Raw genomic sequence first — 20,475 nt, forward strand, 5'->3', positions numbered from 1 at the left:
GCTTGGCTGAGCTAGTGGGCACGCCTCTAGGGAGTTTCCAGTGGATGAGGTGGCCTCATTTTGTGTCACTGCATGGGTGGCTGGCTGTGAGGAGGCAGCGCCACATCCCCTACACGGTGCTCTCGGTGAACAGCACTGGGGGCACGAAAGGTTGAGAAGGTTAGAGGGTGCCTGGGGGTTGCCCTGGGAGACGGTATGCATAATTGAGAAATGTGCATCCTCCCTTGAGCCCCCCCCCCCCCCATCCCTGGTATGGATTTTAATGCTGAGCTTTTCTTCTAGCCGAATGCTGGCTGCTTTAGGCACCACCTTGGAGCCCTGGAAGTTGCCACGGCTGCTGTTCCAACAGCCGCCAACCTGACGGAATTAGATCTGAGGTGGTCCACGTGGGTTTGGAATAAGAGCGGGCTGGGATAATCCCACCTCCTTCTGGCCTCACTTTCTCCTTTGAAACGAGGTCCCCTGAGCTCTGATGGCGCATCTGTGAAAGAGGCTGGTGGCTCCTGTTGATCTGCTGTGTGTCTGGGGCCTCGGTTTGCTCATCCCAAAAGTGGGCTTGCACGCGCATGTGCCACTACTCTAAGGCCCCATTTGGAGCCTCCCAGTTTTTGTGCAGGATCCACTGGGATCTTCTAGTACCCGGCGAACCTTTAGGAAACCAAGGAGAATTCACTTCAGAGTCCCTTTTTGGAAGATGCTCAGAGAACACGTTGTTTAACGAAAATTGATTTCCTGAAGATTTCGGGCTCATCTTTGCCCTGCAGAGGGCAAAGCTCTGCAGGGGTTTGACCACTTGCGGGGGAATTGTGCTCATATGCCGGGAACACACCCCCTCTGTCTAGCAGAGGCTGTGTATGGCCCATTCTTCCTCTGTCAACAGCACTGCCTGTGTCCTAAACATCTGCTATTGTTTGCTCTCTCACCCTAGTTGAGGACCCCCCCCCCCGGCCCCTGCCCTGCTACACATAGCTACAATGAAGAAGATATTTACTCCTATGCTGAGTGTCCCCAGAGTTGTGAGCCCTAAAGTTTCCATCCGACAAATATTTATAGTGCCGGGCCTCATACTGGGTGTCAGGAAGCTGGCCCTGGGTAAGCAGACAATTTTGATATGGGCTGGTAAGCATGGGAACAGAGGTGGTGTGGCCCATGGAGCCCAAGGGAGGCATTGGAGGGCCATTGTCCCAAGGGATCATCTGAGGCTTGCTTGTACCATACTTGGGGAACAGCGTGCCAGGCTAGGGGAACAGAATGAGCCAAGGCATGGAGGTGTGAGAAAGCCTAAGATGTGTGTGGTTCAGGAGCCCCTGGGGATCTCAGGTGGGCTGTGGGTGGTGGAGGCCAACCGGAAGTTGACTTCCAGATAAACGGAGAAAATTCCAGGCAGCAAGTCCCTTTGCTCCGAGACGGCACAGGCACCGGGGCACTGGCAGCAGACATTGCTAGCTGATCGCCACCTCTGTCTTGCTAAATCTCAAGCTGCTTCGTTCCCCGGGCACCAAACTCTCCTTGAGCTAAATTTCTAAGTGAGGGTGAGGTTTGGGTGCAGCTAGGAAGGAAGAAGGTCCTTCCTCATTGAGTAGAGACGTGTTTAAAAGAGGAACAGGGACCTTGTTTACAAACATTTACTGAGCTAGGAGTCTTCACACACTGTAGATGGGATATTATGCCCATCTTACAGACGATAACACTGAGGCTTAGAGAGGTGACTTCCCAAGGCTGTTCCGCAGAGGGTTCTTTGACTGTTTCCATGGAGATGTGACTTCCGGCCGAGCCCGGGTGAGGGAGTTGGAGGTGGCTGGCTCTGAGTGGGTGTTGGGCCACAGACGTGCCCTTAGCTAGCTAGCCTTGTCGCTGAGATCCTGTCGCTCTCCAGTTTCTGTAGAGCTAGGGAGGGGTAGCCCTGTTTGCTTTCCACAAGCAGTGAGAGGAGGGCAGCTTTAGGGTTCTTATAGCTTTAAAGGGGAAGTTTGCGGAAATGGAAACTGCGCTTTTCTTGTTTCTCATGTCTCTTTTTTTGTGGCCTCCAGAAATAATCCTGGGTTCTACAGAGCCTGCCTCAGGATCATGGTAGACCCTACCCCACCCCCACTTCCGGCAAAACCAGGCTGAGGGCTGGGGTGGTGGGGAAGCTGACGGGAGAGTGACAGGCTGTGGCTGGTGAGTCAGTGCCAGGAGACCGTTGCCTGCTGACTCACTGCCCTGTGCACCAAAACAGGCCCCTGAGCGCCCCCGTTAGACGCCATGGCGGCCCTCCTCTGTCTCCCTGCTTTCTCTCCTTTAGCTAAGCTTTAGTTCTGGCGGTGTATGCTCAAAATCGACCTAAGTGGCATTTGGGGTCTGAGCCCGCTGCGACAGAATCCGTGAGACTGGACTGTTCCCGGATACTCACCTTTCCCCAGGAGTCCAGGTCCAGCCAGGCTGTGTGGGGCCCAACCCGGAGGGTGTCCCAGGCACCTGCTCCTTGAAGCTCCTCTCATTCACCCTTGACCAGATGCACGACTCCTGTCCTCCTTGCAGAATAATGTTTGTGTTACTTTGACAAAACGAGTCCCTCCCCTCCGTCTCTGGACATTAGCACCTTGAGGGCAGGGAGGTGACCTCGTATCCCCCTGCAGTGGCCCTGGGCCAGCAGTGTAAGTAGGTGCTCAGTTAGCATGGGACATTTGGGGCTTTTCCGCCCCACTGCCCCAGGTAAGTGCCTGCTTGGCAGGGGTTAGTCACTTGTCTCAGATTATATAGCATCAGAGGCTGACCCTCTTCTTCCCAAACCCATGGGCTTCACCCTTGTTGAGGTCCAGACTCAACTCACAAGAACATTTTCTTCTCTGTGGCACTGGTGTTGTGACCCTTGGCCAAGGGGAAGGAGTTCTGGCCACCCATCCTTGGGTGATCCCTCTTCATAGAGAACAGCAGTCGTCTTCAGCCAGTCCTGCAGGTATTTGGCACAGGATGAGGGGGCTGGCTGGGTGGCTCCGGGGTGTCAGGGATAAAGGACCCAGGTTCTAAAGGCCCCCACTCGTAGTAGCTTACAGGGAAAAGCCCAGCATGAGCCCTTGAATCCCCTCCCAGAGTGGAAAGGAGGGGTTGGTCAGGCAGTCAGGGACAAGCAGGGGCTGTGGAGCCACACGGTTGAGTCCCCACTGAGCACAAAATTCTCCAGGGGCTGCCACCAGCCTCTGGGTAAACCCAGCTTTTATCCTGGCCTCCGGACATGGCCTCGTCTCTAGGTCACCCTATCCCCTGTTCCCCTTTGTTCTCTGTCTCACACTGGCCTTCTCTCTTTTCCTTTACCATGCCCTGTGTGGCCCTCTTTGGAGCACGCCATTCCCTGCTCTGAGAACACCATTTCCCCAGATGTTTGCCATGCAGACCTCAGTTTCGGTGTAGTTGAAAGCATGGACCGCAAAACCCATTGCCTGGGTTCAGATCCCAGCTGTGTGCCTTTAGGCAAGTGACGTCTGGGCCTCATTGCTTCATCCAGGCTGCTGAGAGGAATAAATGCATTGGTGCCTGGAAGGTCCCTGAAAGGTCCCTGAAAGGTCTCTGAAAGCTCAGTGAGCGTCTGCCGTTATGAAACCTTACCTCCTTGGAGGGGCCTCACTGACTCCTGTGTCCCTGTCCCTTACACCTCATCCTGCTTGGCTGTCTTCTACATGCTGGTCCTGGTTGTAAATATTGATCTCCCCTTCTGGAACGTCAGCTCCTCAGGGCTCACCTCCATGCCCCCAGTTCCTAGAGCAGTGCCTGGCACCCAGTACGGTAGGTTCTCAGGAAGTGCTTACTCAGCAGTCACTGCCTGCCGGGGTTACCCTTGCTCTGTTTTGTCCCTGGACTTCTGAGATGCAGAGGGGCGGTACTTGGCCTGCATGACCCAGTGGAACTAGAACTAGACCCAGCCTTTTGGCCCCTGGTCCACTGCCCTTTCCCCTGACTCAGTGGCCTGCTTGGCTGGTGCCTGGGGGCTGCGCCGGCCATCCTGCCCCCACCCCTCGGCCCCTCCCTTGGCCCGGCCTCCTGCCTCCCCCCCACCTAGTACCCTCCCCCTCACTCCCATGCAGCTTGCATGCCTTCTTTTTTGTTCTTCTCTGTTGACCGCCTGTGGTTCTCTGGGCTTTGGGTCAGTGCTTGCCACCTCTAAGGAGATAAGAAAAATATTTGGACCCGGTCCCCGGACCTCTCACCTGTAAACATTTTTTGAGGAGAAGAGGACAAGGTGGCTGTGCATTGGGCCCACATCCTGCCTGCCACCAGTGTTGTCCCAGAGGCCGGTTCTCTGTAAAACCTGTTCCCTCTCACCCACTTTTTCCTCTGCAAATCACAGAGCCAGAGGTATGACTTGTTCTGGTAGGTCCCTGTCCAGAGGTCACCTCGTCTCTGGGTGGTGTGGAGTCAGGATCTGGGGTCAAATCCTAACCTACTGCCTCATGACTGTGTGACCTGGGCCTGACCTTCCCCTTCCCTAAGCTTCAGCATCCTGATCTGTGAAAGGGGAGCCTCTGTGAAGCTCGGGGAGAGGTAGACACTTAACGTAGGTTGAGGGCTAATAATGAGCCAGGCAAGGTGCTCTCAATGGAAATGAGGGGTCTCTGAGGGTGGACCTGAGTTTTTGCGGGGTGGGGGGCTTCCAGCTCAACCAGGGAAGGGGAGAACTTGCCCGCAGACAATGAACCCCAGGTAGATTAACAAGCCCTGTCCCCAGAGATGTCATGCTAAAAACAATTCCCCAAACGGAATTCACTTTCACTAGGACCAGAATGCGGTCGCTCATTGTTCAGCTTTGTTCCGGGCAAAACAATGCCAGACTTCCTGGATGACCTCACCGGGGGAGCCGTTGGGCCGGTGAGGCCGGGCTGGTCAGCATCTCCAGGCAAGCCTGCCCCCTGCCCTGCCCTTTGCTGTGGCCACCTCAGGTGACCTGGGGTAATGGCGTAAGCAAAGAAGGCAAACCATATTTGTATTTGGGCCGTGGCATGTTTTAGAAATTAGAAAATGTATATGCAGCAGCTGGAGCTGAGGAGAGCAGCCCATCCGGTTTGCCGCAAGCCCTACTCTCCTCCCCGAAGCCTCCCTGCCTCCCCACCAAACTCTGTCTTTCGCGGCCAGGTCCTTGTAGGCTGTTGAGATTGTCACATGAGTTATCCTGAGATACAGACAGGTAAACAAGACAGAAGGATGCAGACCACGTGATTTAATCAAATGATTACATCTTTTAAAGGTGCACCTTTTCCTGAAAAACAAAAACAAAAGTCTTTCTCTGAGTAACTTTACTTTCTTTTCAAAAATAGCTACCCTTAAGGTCTTGGGTTAAATAGCACTCTTGACACACCTCGTGTTTTTGTTTTTGTTTGTTTGGTTGGTTTGGGGTGCTTAATTTTCTTAAAAAATGTTTATTTATTTATTTAGAGAGGGAGAGAAGAAGAGAGAGAGCAAGGGAGGGCAGAGGGAGAGAAGGAGAGAGAGAATCCCAAGCAGGGTCTGTGCTGTCAGCTCAGAGTCTGACCCAGGGCTCGATCCCATGAACTGTGAGATCATGACTCGAATTGAAACCAAGAGTCAGACGCTTAACCGACTGAGCCACCCAGGTGCCCTGGTTTTTGGTTTTTGTTTTTGGTGCTTAGGTTTCAAATGCTTCCTAGGGTCAGGAGGGTACCTAAGGAGCATGGCCGTGGCAGACATTGCTAATTGATCCCAGCCCTGCTACTCACTGAACCTGTCCTTTGCCGGGAATCTGTGGACACAGTGCTTTGAAGGAGCCCCTTCAGACTTATCAGAGAAGTCTGGGAGGCTCTCCCTGCCTGCTGGAGGAAGGCTCTGGTCCAGGGTGCCGTGTGTCCTGGCTGTCAATGCCACTTCATGAGCCTGTCCAGCCCTTCCCTATGGCCCTGGGCAGTGACTGCTCCCCAGGTCCCCGGGCCCTGCCCCATCTGTGTCCTGTGGCTCCTTGCTTCCCTTTTGGCCCTCCCATACTACCCTGCTGTGTCCAGTCCAGCGGCTTGGAGTGGACTTAAAGGCACCAGGCCTGATTTCACTTGGTCACCTTGCAGGTGATCCCAGATGGCCAAGTGCTTGAGAACATGGGACAGAGGCTGAAGCAGACCTGCGAGCCGTTTGAAGCCTCCGCGGCCGTTTTACTTGCCGTGTGATTCTGGATGGGTGACTTCACCTCTCCAGGCCTCGTCAGCAAAATGGCTCCCATAGAGGGGGTTAACTGAGAAAATGCTTGCAAAGCACTTAGCACACTGCTAAATAAACGTGTGTGTAGTCAATGCTTCATAAATGCAGCTTGCTTTTTTCTTCTTTTCAAAACACTCGGGATATGATGCCTGCCACACAGTATTAATAAAATTCCAGTGTGGTCAGCTGTTTTCTTCAGTAATAGCTAATATTTATTAATCACTTAGCATGTAAGAGACCCTGTGCTGAACATTTTACAGGCATCGTCCTACTTAATCCCTAGGAGGGGAGTTCTTATAGCCAATGAGGCACAGAGAGGTTGTTACCTGCTCTAGGTCACGCAGCTGGATCGTAGCCTCAGTGAGCCCAGAACCCTGGCTCTGGAGTGGACAGGGGAACGGGAGGAGAGGATAAAGCCTTACCCTAGAATGCTTAATTCCACAGTGAGCCCAACAGGACGTTGCTATTTTTCTACCTCTAAGAGGGGGTCTCTTCTGGGATTCTAGGTGCTGCTTGCCTCACCCCCAGAGGCTTGCTGAGAAACACTCACTGTCCAGAGGTGGATCTCAGGGGCTGACTGTGTGCCTCTGAGTGGGTGGAAGGGCTTCTAAAGAGGAAACAGCAAAGTGTACCTACCTGCCCTCTTATTTTGAAAACCTGCTAGAACCTCACTGATTGGTTAAGTCAGTGACAATGAGAGATTGAAGTCCTCGTTCTCTTCCAGAGAGCCTTGTGGGATTGTTTTTTTTTTTGTTTTTTTTTTTGTTTTTTTTTTACGGGAAACGTTTCAAGTTCTGCTGGGGAAGGGTGAGAACTTCTCGGGCAAGGGCTTGCTCTCCCCCACAGCCTTGGACTGAAGCGGCAGGTGCTGGGGAAGGCAGCCACCGCGGTGTCTGCAGCTTGATTCGAGGTCCAGCTGGCTGGCACCTGGGCACCTGGGGCCAGAGGGGTTGGGAGGGCATGGGAGGTGGGCAGGACACCCAGTCCCCACTGTGTCCTGCTATACATCTGGCCTTTTTCCTCTGGCCTCAGCATCTTCATCTGCAAACAGGGCAGAGGTCTCCTCCTTCTAAGCTTTGCTCCAGTGCCTCAGGCATTGGGCAGGTGGAGGTGGGAATTCTGGCTTCCGGCTTCTGTGTGCATAGCCCCAAGCAGGCCACTCACTCTCTCACGTGAGCTTCAACTTCCTTCATGGGTAAAACAGGACTAGAAATCCCTTCCTTTCCACAGTAAGGCTGTTTGAGGAGTAAATAGACCACTAGTTACTGACAGCTCAGCACAAAGTGTAAGTACCAAAATTCTAGTGGGTTTAAATGGGGGAGAAGCAAAGGAACATCTGATAAATCCACGGCATCGCTGGCACCAGGTCGAATCTGTCCGTGGACATGCCAGAGCTGACCAGGTGATCTGTAAGTCGGTCTTCAGGCACAGCCAGTTCTGGCCTTGACCCCTGCAACAGAGACAAGGAGAATTTAAGCTGGGCAAGGAGGGAGCCTTAATCCTGGAGCCTCTGTGTCAGAGCTGATTCTAATGCCGATTCTAATCACTTGTAGCTGTAATAACCAAAGAGGAAGCTCTTAAAATGGGGAATTATGTATCACGGCTACAAAATAGCCCTGGGCCTGGGGCCAAGGAAAACAGCTTTTGGCAGCCAGCGGGCTGCTGGAATGCCTAGGAGGGGGCTTGTTCCTAAGTGCTCACTGCACTGTGGGGAGGGTGTTGTGGGGTGACAGGTGGGAATTACTGGGCCTCCAGGAGTCTGCAGAGATGGATGGAAGTATTCCAGGGAAGGTGTTGTCTGAGATTGGGCTGGGCCGGGGGAGGGATTGGCGGCAGAGCTGAAAGTTCGGCGCACGCGTTACGGTTACTGTCACTACCGGGTGTATGACCTCAGGAGTGTCGCTTGGCCTCCCCGGGTCTCGCCGATCTCCCCTTGAGTAGAACCAAGGCCTTGCATACCCCAAGGTCAAGGTGGACCCAATAATAATTGTGGCGGTAACAACAGTAACGCAGCCGCTCCTGTGTAAGGAGTACTTGCTACTTGCCACTACGGTTCTAAGTACTTTCCATGCATTCCTCTCCTCCCCTGTGGAGTCTCCACAATATCCCTGTGAGCTGGGCGTGATTATCCCCACATTACAGGTGAGGCCACGAAAGACTGGAGAGGTTGAGCAACTTGTCCGAGGACACCCAGCCAGGAAACGGCTGTCAGCTTCCAGGCCGGGGCTCATACTCCAGTTCCTCCAGGGGTCAGGTCGCCACCAGAGGGCTTGAAGCAGCCGTGTAGGGAGCCTGAAGCTGAGGAGTGGGATGAACGAAAGAGTGTCGCAAGGAGAAGGGAGAATGGGGAGATGGCGCCTAGGCTGTTGTGAGGAGTTTGTGTTTTCTGCTAGGAGTAATGAAGTATGTTCTGGTCTGCTGTGCTCTATACGTTGCCCTCAGCAGCTGCGCTGAGAACGGTTTGGGGAGCTGGGACAGTGTAGCAGCAGGGAGACCTGGGAGGAGGCTGCTGCAGATGCCCAGGCAAGAGCGGTCAGGGCCCCTGAGCACCGCGGTTGCCATGGCAACGGAGAGATGTGGGTGGATGCCAGGAATGTACAGGAGGCGGAAGCCAAGGGTCTTGCTGCAATGGGCTTTTACAGGCACGGGGCTGGTCAGGCACCACAGAAGGGCTTGGAATGAGCCCCCTGAGCGGGAGGTGGGATGCCTGCACCTGGGCCTGGCCTCATCAGGGCATGAGTAGGTCTTGGACGAGGTCACAGACTGTGGCCTGGCGGCAGGGAGCCAGAGGCAGGGCAACCGGCTGGTGTGTTCCTAAAGGGCAGGTGGGCTTGTATTCGTGGCAGCCGTGGGTGAGACAGGTGACGTAACAGAAGAACACGTCCCTGGATGTGCTTTTGGGATGAGGAGACGGGAAACCCCCATGGTGCCAGACACGTGACAGGCCCCAGCTGTGCCCCATTCAAGCCCCGCCCACATCCTGGCTCAGCCACGGGTGCTGGGTGCTGGGAAGACGGGGTCCTGAGGGGAGAAGGGGCTGGAGGTCTCACCTCATGGGAGACAGGAGCCTGGAGCAGAGGGTCTCAGGGAACTTGTTGCTGCCCCCCACCCCCATGTTTCTGCAGGGTCCTCTGAGTGCCAGCCTGGCAAGTGGGTTTGGGGACCTGGGGGGCAGAGCCAGGACTCTCAGGGTAGCCACAGGGAAGCTGCCCCGGCTCCTAGTGTCCTACTGGGGCAGAACTTTCGCCGTTCCCAGCTGCCTGTGCGAACAGAAGCTGGCCACCTCCCCCCTCCGCCTGGCTGACCTTGTGAAGTGCCTCGTAGCCCCGAGATCCAAGGAGAGCCTGAAAGGGCGGAACCGACCCTCTTGGTGAGGAGGTTCAGGGGTCATTCCCTGAAAAACATCTTCACTAGGAGGGACTTGAGTCCCACATCCTCCAATTATGCTCCCATCCAGCCAGCCCACAATGGGCTGCTCAGATAACCATCGGGGGCTGCACAAATTAATGCTAGAACAATGCTGGCCGCTGGGGCTATTTTTACAGTAGCCATACGCCTGGCCGAACCCCCACGTCGCCCCGAGGGAGCAGGGCAAAGAAAGGCTGTGCGGATGCCGCCACCAGTCTGCGCTCCAGGAGACAGAGGAAGGGCTCAGCGAGCGCCCGGCGGCTCCAGGAAGCCTTTTCTTGGTCTGCTCATGGCCAGATAGCGAAACAATCGGGGTCCCCCACCCCGAGCCAGGGAGAGGAAGGAGGCGTGGGGGAAATGGGGGTTCTGTTGTGCTTTTGTGCCTCTCCTCCTCAGAGCATGGCCCCTGTGGGTCTGTCTGCTGGGGCCAGGCCAGGGCATCCTCTGTGCACACCCCAGGTCCTCAGGCAGCCCCCAACTCACCCTGCCCAGACCGCCACCCATGCCAGGCGGAGACACTCGCTGGCATCAGAGCTGGGACGTGGCAACAGCTGCTTGAAGACCCCACTCTGGGGACCATTTACACATCCGTTCTTACCTGGCGACCTCCTGCACTCCAGGTTTTGGGCACAGCAGTAGATAAGGCAGGTCTTTGTCGCCATGGAGCCTGTGTTCTTGTCAAGGTGGAGACGGTTAACAAGGAAGCAAGGGCTTGAGCAAGACATTGTCAGGTACGTAGTGCTAAGCACTTTGCTAAGGCAGACTCAGATCCCCACTAGAGATGTCCTGTGAGCCAGGTGGCAAGCGGGCCAGGGTGTGCTCGGGTGAGCGGGCCACATCTGGTCCAGCCAATCGTTCCCTTGAGGAATGTGAACCCAAAGAGGCCTGATGACCTTCCCATGTTTTAAGAAAACCTAGAAATCTTGACTTCTCTCGGTTATTTCCATGTTGGCCATCCATTTGGATCCCAGGCTGTTTGGCTATGAGTTGGTCACACTTTTTATTCTGCTCGGGGAGGGGTGGGTAGGCCCCCTAAGTCTGGCTCCCCCAGCTCAGCTGCCTTCCGTGGCCATCCGCCGGGTGGGGGTAAACCCTCAAAGGCACCCTCTCACCCTGGGCTGGGACTCGCGGTGCTCTTCCCTCAAAGCCAAGCTGGCAGCAGGGGGTAGGGCTCAGGGACCTGGGAAGTAGAGAAAGATGTTCTTTCCTGGCTGGTGGCAGACTTCCTCTAGAGTGGGCTCGAAGCCGGGGTGGGCTGAGTGTGATCCTGAACAGCTTCTGGGGACTTGGAGATTGGACCTCATCTGGGGTCTCCCATTGCTGAACCCAACAGGGAGTCAGAGGGCAAGAGAGCCTGGATGGCGCAGGGGTTAGAGCAAGCCAGAGTGGCTAGAGAGGGATGGGCAAATGGACATTAGCCCCTGTTCTTCCGTTAGCCCCACAGTGTGCCGCAGAGATGTGACTGGTTAATGAACTGCAAACCTGTTTCATAAACATCTGTTTTCCATACTTTGATGGAAACCTCGTTTTTCAAATACCGTGTCCATTCCGGCTTGAAACTCCATTCCGTATTCATTTATGTTTAGCCATTCTTTCTTTTTCGAATCTGCTTTTTCAAAGCTGGGAATGAGAACCTCCTGTGGCCAGGCACTGTGCTGGGTCTTGAATGAAATGGGAGCCATCATTCTCTAGGCAAATCTGAAATTTGAGACAGTGTCTGTTCATTTCTAGCAAATGCAGGCAGGCTGTTATCAGGAAGTCACCTTGGATTTGCCCGGCGTGTGTCTCATTTTGTGGAGATGATGCCAGCGTTGGGGTGGCTTCTCTGCCTCCGGGTGCAGAACGAGGCATGACATTGGGGGACGACAAACATGGGATTCCCGTGCTTCTGTTCAGCAGCTGCCTGGGGAACCTGTCAGTTCCTGAGTCTTGAGGTCCCTGATCACCTAGGGGGTCCAAATCACTCAGGACAGAGCAGTGGATAGACAGGGGATGTCAGGCCCCCTGCCACTGGCCTGGGTGGATCAGAGCCAGATCATGGGTGAGAAAGGAGAGCGTGTGCTGAAGACAAACAGGCCATCCCTTACCGAGCACACGTTGTCTTCTGTTTTGTCCCCTACAGAAATCAAGGAGGATATGGCCACCAAGGAGAAACTGCAGTGTTTGAAAGACTTTCACAAAGACATCTTGAAACCATCCCCGGGGAAGAGCCCAGGCACGCGGCCTGAAGATGAGGCAGAGGGGAAGCCCCCTCAGAGGGAGAAGTGGTCCAGCAAGATCGACTTTGTGCTCTCTGTGGCTGGTGGCTTCGTTGGCTTGGGCAACGTCTGGCGTTTCCCGTACCTCTGCTACAAAAATGGTGGAGGTAAGCCTGGACTGGGCACAGAGTGGCATTGGAGGAGAGGGTGGGGCCGGACCACGGGGTTCTCTCCATGCCCCACTTTCCCAGGCCCCCAGCCTGGACCTCCCCTGGGTCAGCCTGCTACCTCCCACCCCATCTCAGAGGCAAGAAATGAGCACAACTGGGAGTCAGGTGATATTCTGTCAGGGTCTTGCTGGGCAACCTCAAGTAAGTCCTTTACCATCTCTCTCTCTCGGGAGGTGATGAGGCCAGACCCATATGACCCAGGCCTCAGGCATTCACATGGCCCCTTCATAAAGCCCCCCATATCTACGTGCCTTTGCTTTGCCTTTTCTTTTCCTTTTTTTTCTCTTAAAGTTTATTTATTTATTGAGAGAGAGAGAGAGAGAGAGAGAGAGAGAGAGAGAGAATCCCAAGCGGGCTCTGTGCCGTCAGCATGGAGCCCAATGTGGGATTCGAACCCACAAACCGTGAGATCATCACCTGAGCGAAAGTCAGACGCTTAACCCACTGAGCCACCCACGCACCCCTGCTTTGGCTTTTTCTAACTTAATCCAAATGTACTTCAAAAGCAGACTTTGTTCCCACCCCCATAAATGGAAAACCAGTATTATTTGCCGCGGTGGAAAGGTATCCAAGAAAAGAAATTTGGTGAATTTATTCTAAAATATATTCTTTTTTAATTAAAAATTTTGCTCCCATTTCCTTGAGATACAATTGACACGTGACATTTATTAGCTTAAGGTGTATGACATAATGCACTGATACATGTGTATATTGCTAAATGATCTCCACAGTAACTCCAGTGACCATCCATCCCCCCACGTAGTTAGACATTTTTTTCTTGGGTTGAGGACTTCAGATTTCTTCTCTCAGCAACTTTGAAATACGCAGTACGGGACTGTTAACTACCATTGTTGTGCTGTACGTTGTGTCCCCAGAGCTTAGACCTTGAATCTGTATCTTTCAACCACCTTTGAAGATAATTTTTTTTAATGTAAATGGGTGTTCGGCCAGTTGGCTGGTTTGGGTTTTTTGGTTCAGGGTTTTGGTGTGTTTTTTGGTTTTTTGGGTTTTTTTCAACCTGCTGCTGCTCAGAGGATTCTGAGCTAGAATCCTCTCTTGTCGGAGGTATCACAGTCGGGCAGCACGTGATGGAGACCTTCTCCCTGGTGCAAGGAGAGGGCTTACGGAACATTGGGCAGGGAGGAATTGCTCAGCGCCCAGGACGGCCTGCAATCAGAGGCTTGCTTTGCAGCAGGTGGCTTGCCACCCAAGTTAGGAGAACCACCTTTTGGGAAATTCTGCCTTAGATCCTGGTTTCTTAACCTTTTGTAGGTCTCAGGCGCCTTTGGGACTCTGATGAGTGCCCTAGACGCTCCCCAGAACAAAGCACATACACATAGACCCAAGTTGCCCACAGTTTCAAAGGGTTTATGGACCCGCCGAAGCCATTAGTGGATGCCAGGTAGGAACCCTCGCCCTGGCTCTTACCCCCAGCTGGAGACTCCCACCTCTTGCTTCTCATCACTGCACCCTTCCTAGCCGGTTCTTCTCAGCTTCCTGCCCTGGGCGGGCCTGGGGAAGGATGGGCGAAGGCTTCAGTGAGGAGGTCGTGTTCGAGATGGACGGATGTGGGGAAGGCAGGCAGGTCGTTGGCACAGCTTAAGCAAAGGCTTGGAGGCTTTGAAAAGCACCTGGTGGGTTTGAAGCAGGTGAGAAGGCACACTGGAAAGGTGATGCCCCCTGGACAGGTGGGCAAGGCCCGGAGAATTTTCAACCAGGTCCAAGAGTTTGGCCTTTATCCCTCATGCCCCTCCCTCATTCTCCTGGATTCCATTGGCCGGGAGGGCTTGGGAGTGGCCCCTGTGGCAGCCACAGTCTGACCCTCATCCCACTTTGCTCTCTCTGCAGGTGCGTTTCTCATACCATATTTTATTTTCCTGTTTGGCGGCGGCCTGCCTGTGTTTTTCCTGGAGGTAATCATAGGCCAGTACACCTCTGAAGGGGGCATCACCTGCTGGGAAAAGATCTGCCCCTTGTTCTCCGGTGAGTATGGGACAAAGGTCACCCGGGGCCTGGCGTTCATTGGGTCAGCAAATTTTTATTGAGCACCTACTATTTGCGAGGTACATTGGAGCCTCATGCAAGCCCACTTGGCACTGTGCCTGACGCACGGTGGCAGGCAGTTGGTGCATTATTCCTGTGATGCTGCGGCCCGCGGTGGCTGCCCAATACATATGAGCGGTTCCCACCTCTCTGCGCTGTTGAAGCATCCGTATGTAGCAGCTGCTCAGCCGTATAATGCAGAAGATAAGCACTCAAATTCAGGAGCTGTATGATGTCATGTCCTATGTCCTCCTCTTGCTCGAACTCTTGTGACTCTGAGAAAGTCCCTTAATCGCCTCATGCCTCAGTTTCTTCATCTGTAAAATGGAAATAGTATGCTTACTTTCATAGGGTTACTATGAAGACAAAATGACATTGCTACGTAAAAGTGTCTTGTATACGTACTAAGCACCAAATTAATGGTAACTTTATTATTATTATTATAACATTTACTCCTATGCCTAATACCTATTATGCATTTATAAAATAATCACTGTTATGATTATAATTGGCAGGGGTGGGAGGATGTGTGAGTCCATTCATTCATCTGTATAAACCTATCCATCCATCCATCCAGTAAACTTTCTTCCATTAGTCAATTAGACCAGCCTTCCGTCTACCCATCTACCCATCCCCTTATTCATCCATCCATTCATCTACCTAACCTTCCAACCAGCCACCATCCATACATCCTTCCAACATATTGAACATCCATCTATCAACCCAAGATCTATCCATTCAGCTGTCTATCCAACCAAACATCTATCCATCTACTCATCTATGTATCCAGCCATATATTCATTGCTCTACCCATCCTCTATCCATCCTTCCATTCATCCTGCTTATCAGACCATCCATTCTTTCACCCATCCACCCATCCATCCGGCCATCCATTCATCCTATAAATATTTGCTGGTCATTAGGTTTTTTAAAAAAATTTTTAATGGTTATTTATTTTTGAGACAGAGAGAGAGAGAGAGAGAGAGAGAGTGTGTGTGTGTGTGTGTGTGTGTGTGTGTGTGTGAGTGGGGGGAGGGGCAGCGAGAGAGGGAGACACAGATTTGGAAGCAGGCTCCAGGCTCCAAGCTGTCAGCACAGAGTCAGACACAGGGCTCAAACTCACGAACCACAAGATCATGACCTGGGCCGGCGTCAGAAGCTTAACCAATTGATCCACCCAGGTGCCCCTATTTGCTGGTCATTATTGAAGGGCCTGTCTGGGCCCCAGCCCTGGGGATACTGAAGTTGAATAGGTGCCCATGGTGGGTCTGGCCCCCCTCCTGATTCTCATCTTGATTGCCCACACCCACAGGCATCGGCTATGCCTCCATCGTGATCGTGTCCCTCCTGAATATATACTACGTCATCATCCTGGCCTGGGCCACATACTATCTGTTCCAGTCCTTCCAGTCGGAGCTGCCCTGGGCACACTGTAACCACAGCTGGAACACGCCGCAGTGCATGGAAGACACTATGCGCAAGAACAAGAGCCTGTGGGCCACCCTCAACACCAACAACTTCACCTCGCCCGTCACCGAGTTCTGGGAGTAAGGCCAGCCTCACCGAAGGCAGGAGGGAGGAGGGCACGGGTTGGGGGCTGGACGACAGCCTACTCCCTCATCTTCTCCCCAGGGATGTGGGAGTCACTGTCTTGGGATGGATGGTGGGGGAAGGAGGGTGCAGATTTGGACGTCAATCCATGCCTTTGGTCTCAGACAGGCCTGGAACCGAATCCCAGTTCTGCCATTTTACTGGCTGTTTGACCTTCGGCAAGTCACTGCCCCTTTCTGAGCCTCAGTTTCTTTAACTGTCAAATGAGGGGAATGAATCATTTCTACACCCGTATGCAGGTATATGTACTTCTGTTGTCTGAAAATGATGTAGTTTTCTTAATGCATTTTCGGAAAAAATGTATAGTTAGCACATCAAACCTGTTATCGCGTAGAGAAAAATGCATGTATGAAGCTGAAGTAGTTACTCAAGCGGAAAGGTGAATAGATAGAGCAAGAAAATATGTATTGGCTAGCTTTTGCTGTATAACAATCACCCCCAAATTTGGTAGCTTTAAACAACCACCATTTATTTGGCTCATGGTTCTGCTCATTGGCAGTTTGGGCTGAGCTTGGCTGGGCAGTTCTTCTGGTCTTTGCTGGGCTCCTTCATGGGTAGGTCAGCTGCAGGATCTCAGGATAGCTCTTTTGGGGATTAGCTGGCTATTGGCTGGGGTGCCAGGGGCAATGGGTCCATATGGGTCCATCATGCAGCTGGCTAGCCTGAGCCTGGGCCTGTTTACAGGAGGCTCAGTGTTTCCAAAACAACGAATGGGAAAGCCCCAGCACAGGACCTCTTTTCAAGCCTCTGCTCCATTTTCATTAATGCCCCATTGGCCAAAGAAAGCCACAGGCTAACCCAGATTCAAGAGGTAGGAGCTAGGCCCTGTCTCTTCAGGAGAGGAGTGGAGAGCTGTGGGCGTTTTTATGGTTTACCACAATGTAGTCAGCACCTACAGGAATACAGACAGCGGACAGACAGCAGAAAGGCAGAATGTGGAAACCTGAAGTTTGGGCACCTCTTTGCTGATGTCCGAGGGAGTCCTGTGAACCCAGTGTTTGGAGGCCAATCAAAAATGGACTTGTGCGTCATTTTCCACTAAACTTGGGGTTTGGCACCTTGGTATGATCCTGATGGTCCTGAAAATGACTGAGATAAGTCTTCACCTGGAGGGTGAGAGCCAGGGGCAGGAGACATCAGTAAGGAAGGGGGTGGTCCCTCATCGTCATGAGATGTTTCTCCTCTTTGTGTGCAGCTTTGGGGTTTCCAAGGGTCTTCCCCGCTCTTAGAAACTGGCCCAGGAACAGGCCCACAGAAGAGGGGGTTGCCTGCTGACCAGTCCCAGCCATGCGTTAGGGCTAGGGCCCGGAAATCCTAGGCAAGATAGGGTCAGGTGGCCCACTCTCAGGTCGTCCATTCCCTGTCGTGACATGCGAGCCTTCGGTCTGTGCTCACAAGGCCCTAGGCCTGCTTGGACAAGGGCTCTCTGTGTGTACATATTTTCCACTTGTAGACAGAGAGGGCATTACAAGCATATTCGTCACCCACTCCACACCACCCCCACCAGACAGCTGAGTTTATAGACAAAGAAATGCAGGCACCATGAACTTCTCACTTGAGTGGGGCCCGAAACCACAGCCTTGTGTGCTCTCGGCTGTTCCTGGCACAGCCTGACCACACGCGGCCTGCCCCACCCAGGAAACTGGTGCCCAACCAGCCACTTGGATACCTGCTGGGACCTCATTGCCTCGGGCACGGATTAGCTGCCTGGGTTCGAACCCTCGATCTGCCGGTCCTAGCTTGGACAGGTGCTTTTTCCTCTCTGGGCCCCAGTGTTCTCCCCTGTGCTTGGGGAGATCATAGCACTGCCCTTCCAGGGATGGAGGGCTGCCCTTAACTGATTGAGACTGTGCACAGCTCTGAGTCTCACTCAGAGACACAGACTGTGAGACTGTGCAGCTTCTCAGAGTGAGACTGAGCTCTGAGAAGCTGCTTGAGAAATGTGGGCCATTTTAATTTATTGAGTGTCCTCTTAGTGGATAAAACTGCCCTCTAGGGGCATTTGGAACTCAAGTGATCTGCCCTTCAGAGAGACTAAGAGTGGCCCCTTCTAAAATTCCCGTATGCACCACCCCTCCCCCCAAATTGCAAAGGGACTGTCCTCCTTCCCCCTCTCTGCTAGCGTAGACGTGAGGGCTCTTGGGAAGGACTCATAAGAGCAATGAGGTCCTCAGGGTGTCTGGTTTTTCCCATGCCTTCTCACGTGCCCGTCCCCCACACCCGGCCCTCCTGTGGGTTCTAAGGCTCCTGCCTTCCAGAATCCCCATCCTGAGTGCCCAAGCTGCCCTTCCTGGCCTGGAAGCCACGGAGACAGGATTTATCTTCAGAAATGTCTGGAGCCCGCAGGCGGCTTCCGAAGGCCCACATGATGCAGATGGACTTGCTCCGCCCACAGAGCGCCGGCCACCTGCCGGGTGCTCACCTTCCACTCCAGCCTTTGGGTCCCAGCAGAGCTTTGTGAGCCCACCTGAATGTCTCCAAGTGGCTTACCCTCTTTTGGAACCCTGGGGAGGACTGGGGTCCACAGAACAGGAGCCTGGAATGCAGGCTTAGTCGAGAAGACCTGGCCGGCCACCTGCACGAGCAGAGGCTGGGGCCAGTGAGTGGGGCCGGGGGCTTCAGTGCAGTGTAGCCCTGGGCCAGGTGCTAAGGGTGAGAAGGGCCCGGCTCCCGGCCTTCTAGAGCCTCCCTTCTCCTGCACATGGAAGAGGGGGGAGGAAAGAGAACTAACGGCTCCAGTGAGCACTGTGCCGGGGACTTGCCCCTCTCACTGCATTTCATCTTTGGAGAGGTGCTTCGAGGAGGGAAGTCGTAGGATTCATCCCAAACCCCTGCCCACCTCAAAGCTCCCATCCAGTTCGCAGGTGCTCTTGGCTCTCCCTTTCAAGTATATCCAGAGTCTGACCCCTCTCCCCACTTGCACTCCTCCCCACCCTGCATGGGAGTCCCTTCATCACTCTCCCAGACCCCAGCGCTGGACTCTCCTCTCCCTGCCTTACCCTTGCGTCTCTGCAGTCAACTGTGAATGCAAATGTGGCATTTCTCAGCCCAGAACCCTCTCCTGGCTTTTGCGATACTATGATCTCACTCAGCCCGGGGGGATTAAGTGAGAATGTTTCAACACAGTGAGTGCCCACCGAGTGCCGATTCTTCTCACTGATTGCTTGTCTGCATCCACTTGGCTTTGTAGCCCAGAGCAGCAAGGTAGCCACCCCTCTCTGGCCTAGTTTCCTCAACTGCAAGTGGAAAGGCCATATGAGCTGGGCTTTGAGGCGTGAATAGGAGCTCCCTAGGCTGGAAAGGAGAGAGAAAAGACGTTCCGGGTGGAAGGAACAGCCCATGAAGAGGCATGCCATTCTGAACACACACAAGTGTTTGGGAGTAGTAAAGTCACCAGTCTGGCCGGAGTGTAGGACGCATGGGGCCAGGAGAAGGTTTGAGGCTCTGAATGTTAGCCCGGTATTTTGAGCTTTGTTCTCTAGGAGGGGGAGCCATAGAAGGTATACGAGAAGGGGAGCGACATGAGTGAATATGTTTTGGACACTGCCCAAGGAACACAGTAGTGGGAGAGAGACTAGGGCACATATGAAGCACCAACTATAGACAGGGCCTCACAGGGTTCAGGCATCAGTGGGTCTGGGTTCCCTTTGGGGTGACACATAGCTTCTGTGATTTCCCCTGAAAATAGCCACCAGCCCTACAGTGACCAGCTCTGCGGCTTCCGTTAGGAGAGGCTTGCTGGGGCCTCATGGAGGTATCCGTGACTGGTACCGGCTGACTCTCAAAAGGCTGGTCTCCATGTCCCTCGAGCTAAAGCCCGGCCCCAGCCATCGTATCCCTCCACGTCTCTCACCTGCAGCAGACGCGTAGGTCTTCGAGGTGACCTTGCCTTCAGCAAACGATGCCTGATGAGAGCTGCCTAGGAATCAAGATAAGAAGGCACTGTGAAAGCTGAGACTTCCTTATGGGCCCTGGACAGGGAAGGAACTTGCCGAACATCCCTGCCAGCTGCCCCTCCCCCTCCAGTTTTACTAGAGGAGGTCGTCGGGAGCAGGGAGGCTGACTCTGGCCACCACGCATCCCAGCTGCAGCACCCCAGGGCAGTGACCTCACCTCTCTAAACCTTGGAGATAGCATGGTTTCAACACCTTCACAGTCTGGCTCTATTTAAAGAGCTAAGACAAGGGATATGCTAAGGACAGGGACTCCAGTCACGGCTCCTTGGGGATGACACTGAGGACCAGAGAGGTTAAGTGACGCAGGGAGCTAGACAGGCAGCAGAGCTCCCAGACCTCACCTCTGCCACCAGACGCCACCTGCAGTGTCTGTGTCCCCACCAGCCGCAAGCCCGTGGTCACAGGTAAAATTGTGCCGTATGTGTTTGCGTGACCCACTCTCAGGTTGCGTGGGGTCTTCTCTTGGCCTGGACCCCCCACGCCCACCCTGTCTGCAACGCCAAAGCACCACTGTCGGCAGGAGCTGGTGAGATGTGCCCTTGCAGACCCCTGTGACAGCCACCTGGGCCCCTGGGACATTCATTTCACACTGGCTGTGAATTATAATTGGACTCTGAGTTGCTCTGTGATGGAAAACAGAGCTTCTGCCCCCGCTTAACCTTGTCCTGCGTGTCTCTGCTCTGGGGTCCTCTTCTGTCTGTCCCAAGGGTCCTGCTTCACCCCAGCCCTGGAAGCCAGGCGGGGCCAGATCTGGCCTAATGCCCTCCATCAGGCCGGAGCCATGCCTTCCTCCCTGGTTCCTCCCGAGCCCCCCGGGAGCTCAGCACGTATCATTAGGCTTTATTAGAATCA

The 20,475-nt window shown here is 53.8% G+C and overlaps 1 protein-coding gene across 4 annotated transcripts in view; it reads left to right on the plus strand.

The window, feature by feature from the left end:
• Window positions 1-20,475, plus strand: part of SLC6A6 (solute carrier family 6 member 6) — an 88,886-nt gene that overhangs the window by 32,348 nt on the left and 36,063 nt on the right. For 3 of the 4 annotated variants that reach the window (XM_086697333.1, XM_086697331.1, XM_086697332.1), the window contains 3 exons: window positions 11,708-11,950; window positions 13,862-13,996; window positions 15,369-15,603. In XM_086697333.1, coding sequence (XP_086553459.1) covers window positions 11,722-11,950; window positions 13,862-13,996; window positions 15,369-15,603 — 599 coding nt within the window. In that variant the 5' untranslated portion in view covers window positions 11,708-11,721. Of the gene's footprint in view, window positions 1-11,707; window positions 11,951-13,861; window positions 13,997-15,368; window positions 15,608-20,475 lie in introns of those variants that run through there. The other variant, XM_086697334.1, reaches the window with a different exon arrangement.

This window comes from Puma concolor, chromosome A2, assembly GCF_028749965.1.
Source record: "Puma concolor isolate L17-30 chromosome A2, mPumCon1.1.hap2, whole genome shotgun sequence".
Lineage (NCBI taxonomy): Eukaryota > Metazoa > Chordata > Mammalia > Carnivora > Felidae > Puma > Puma concolor.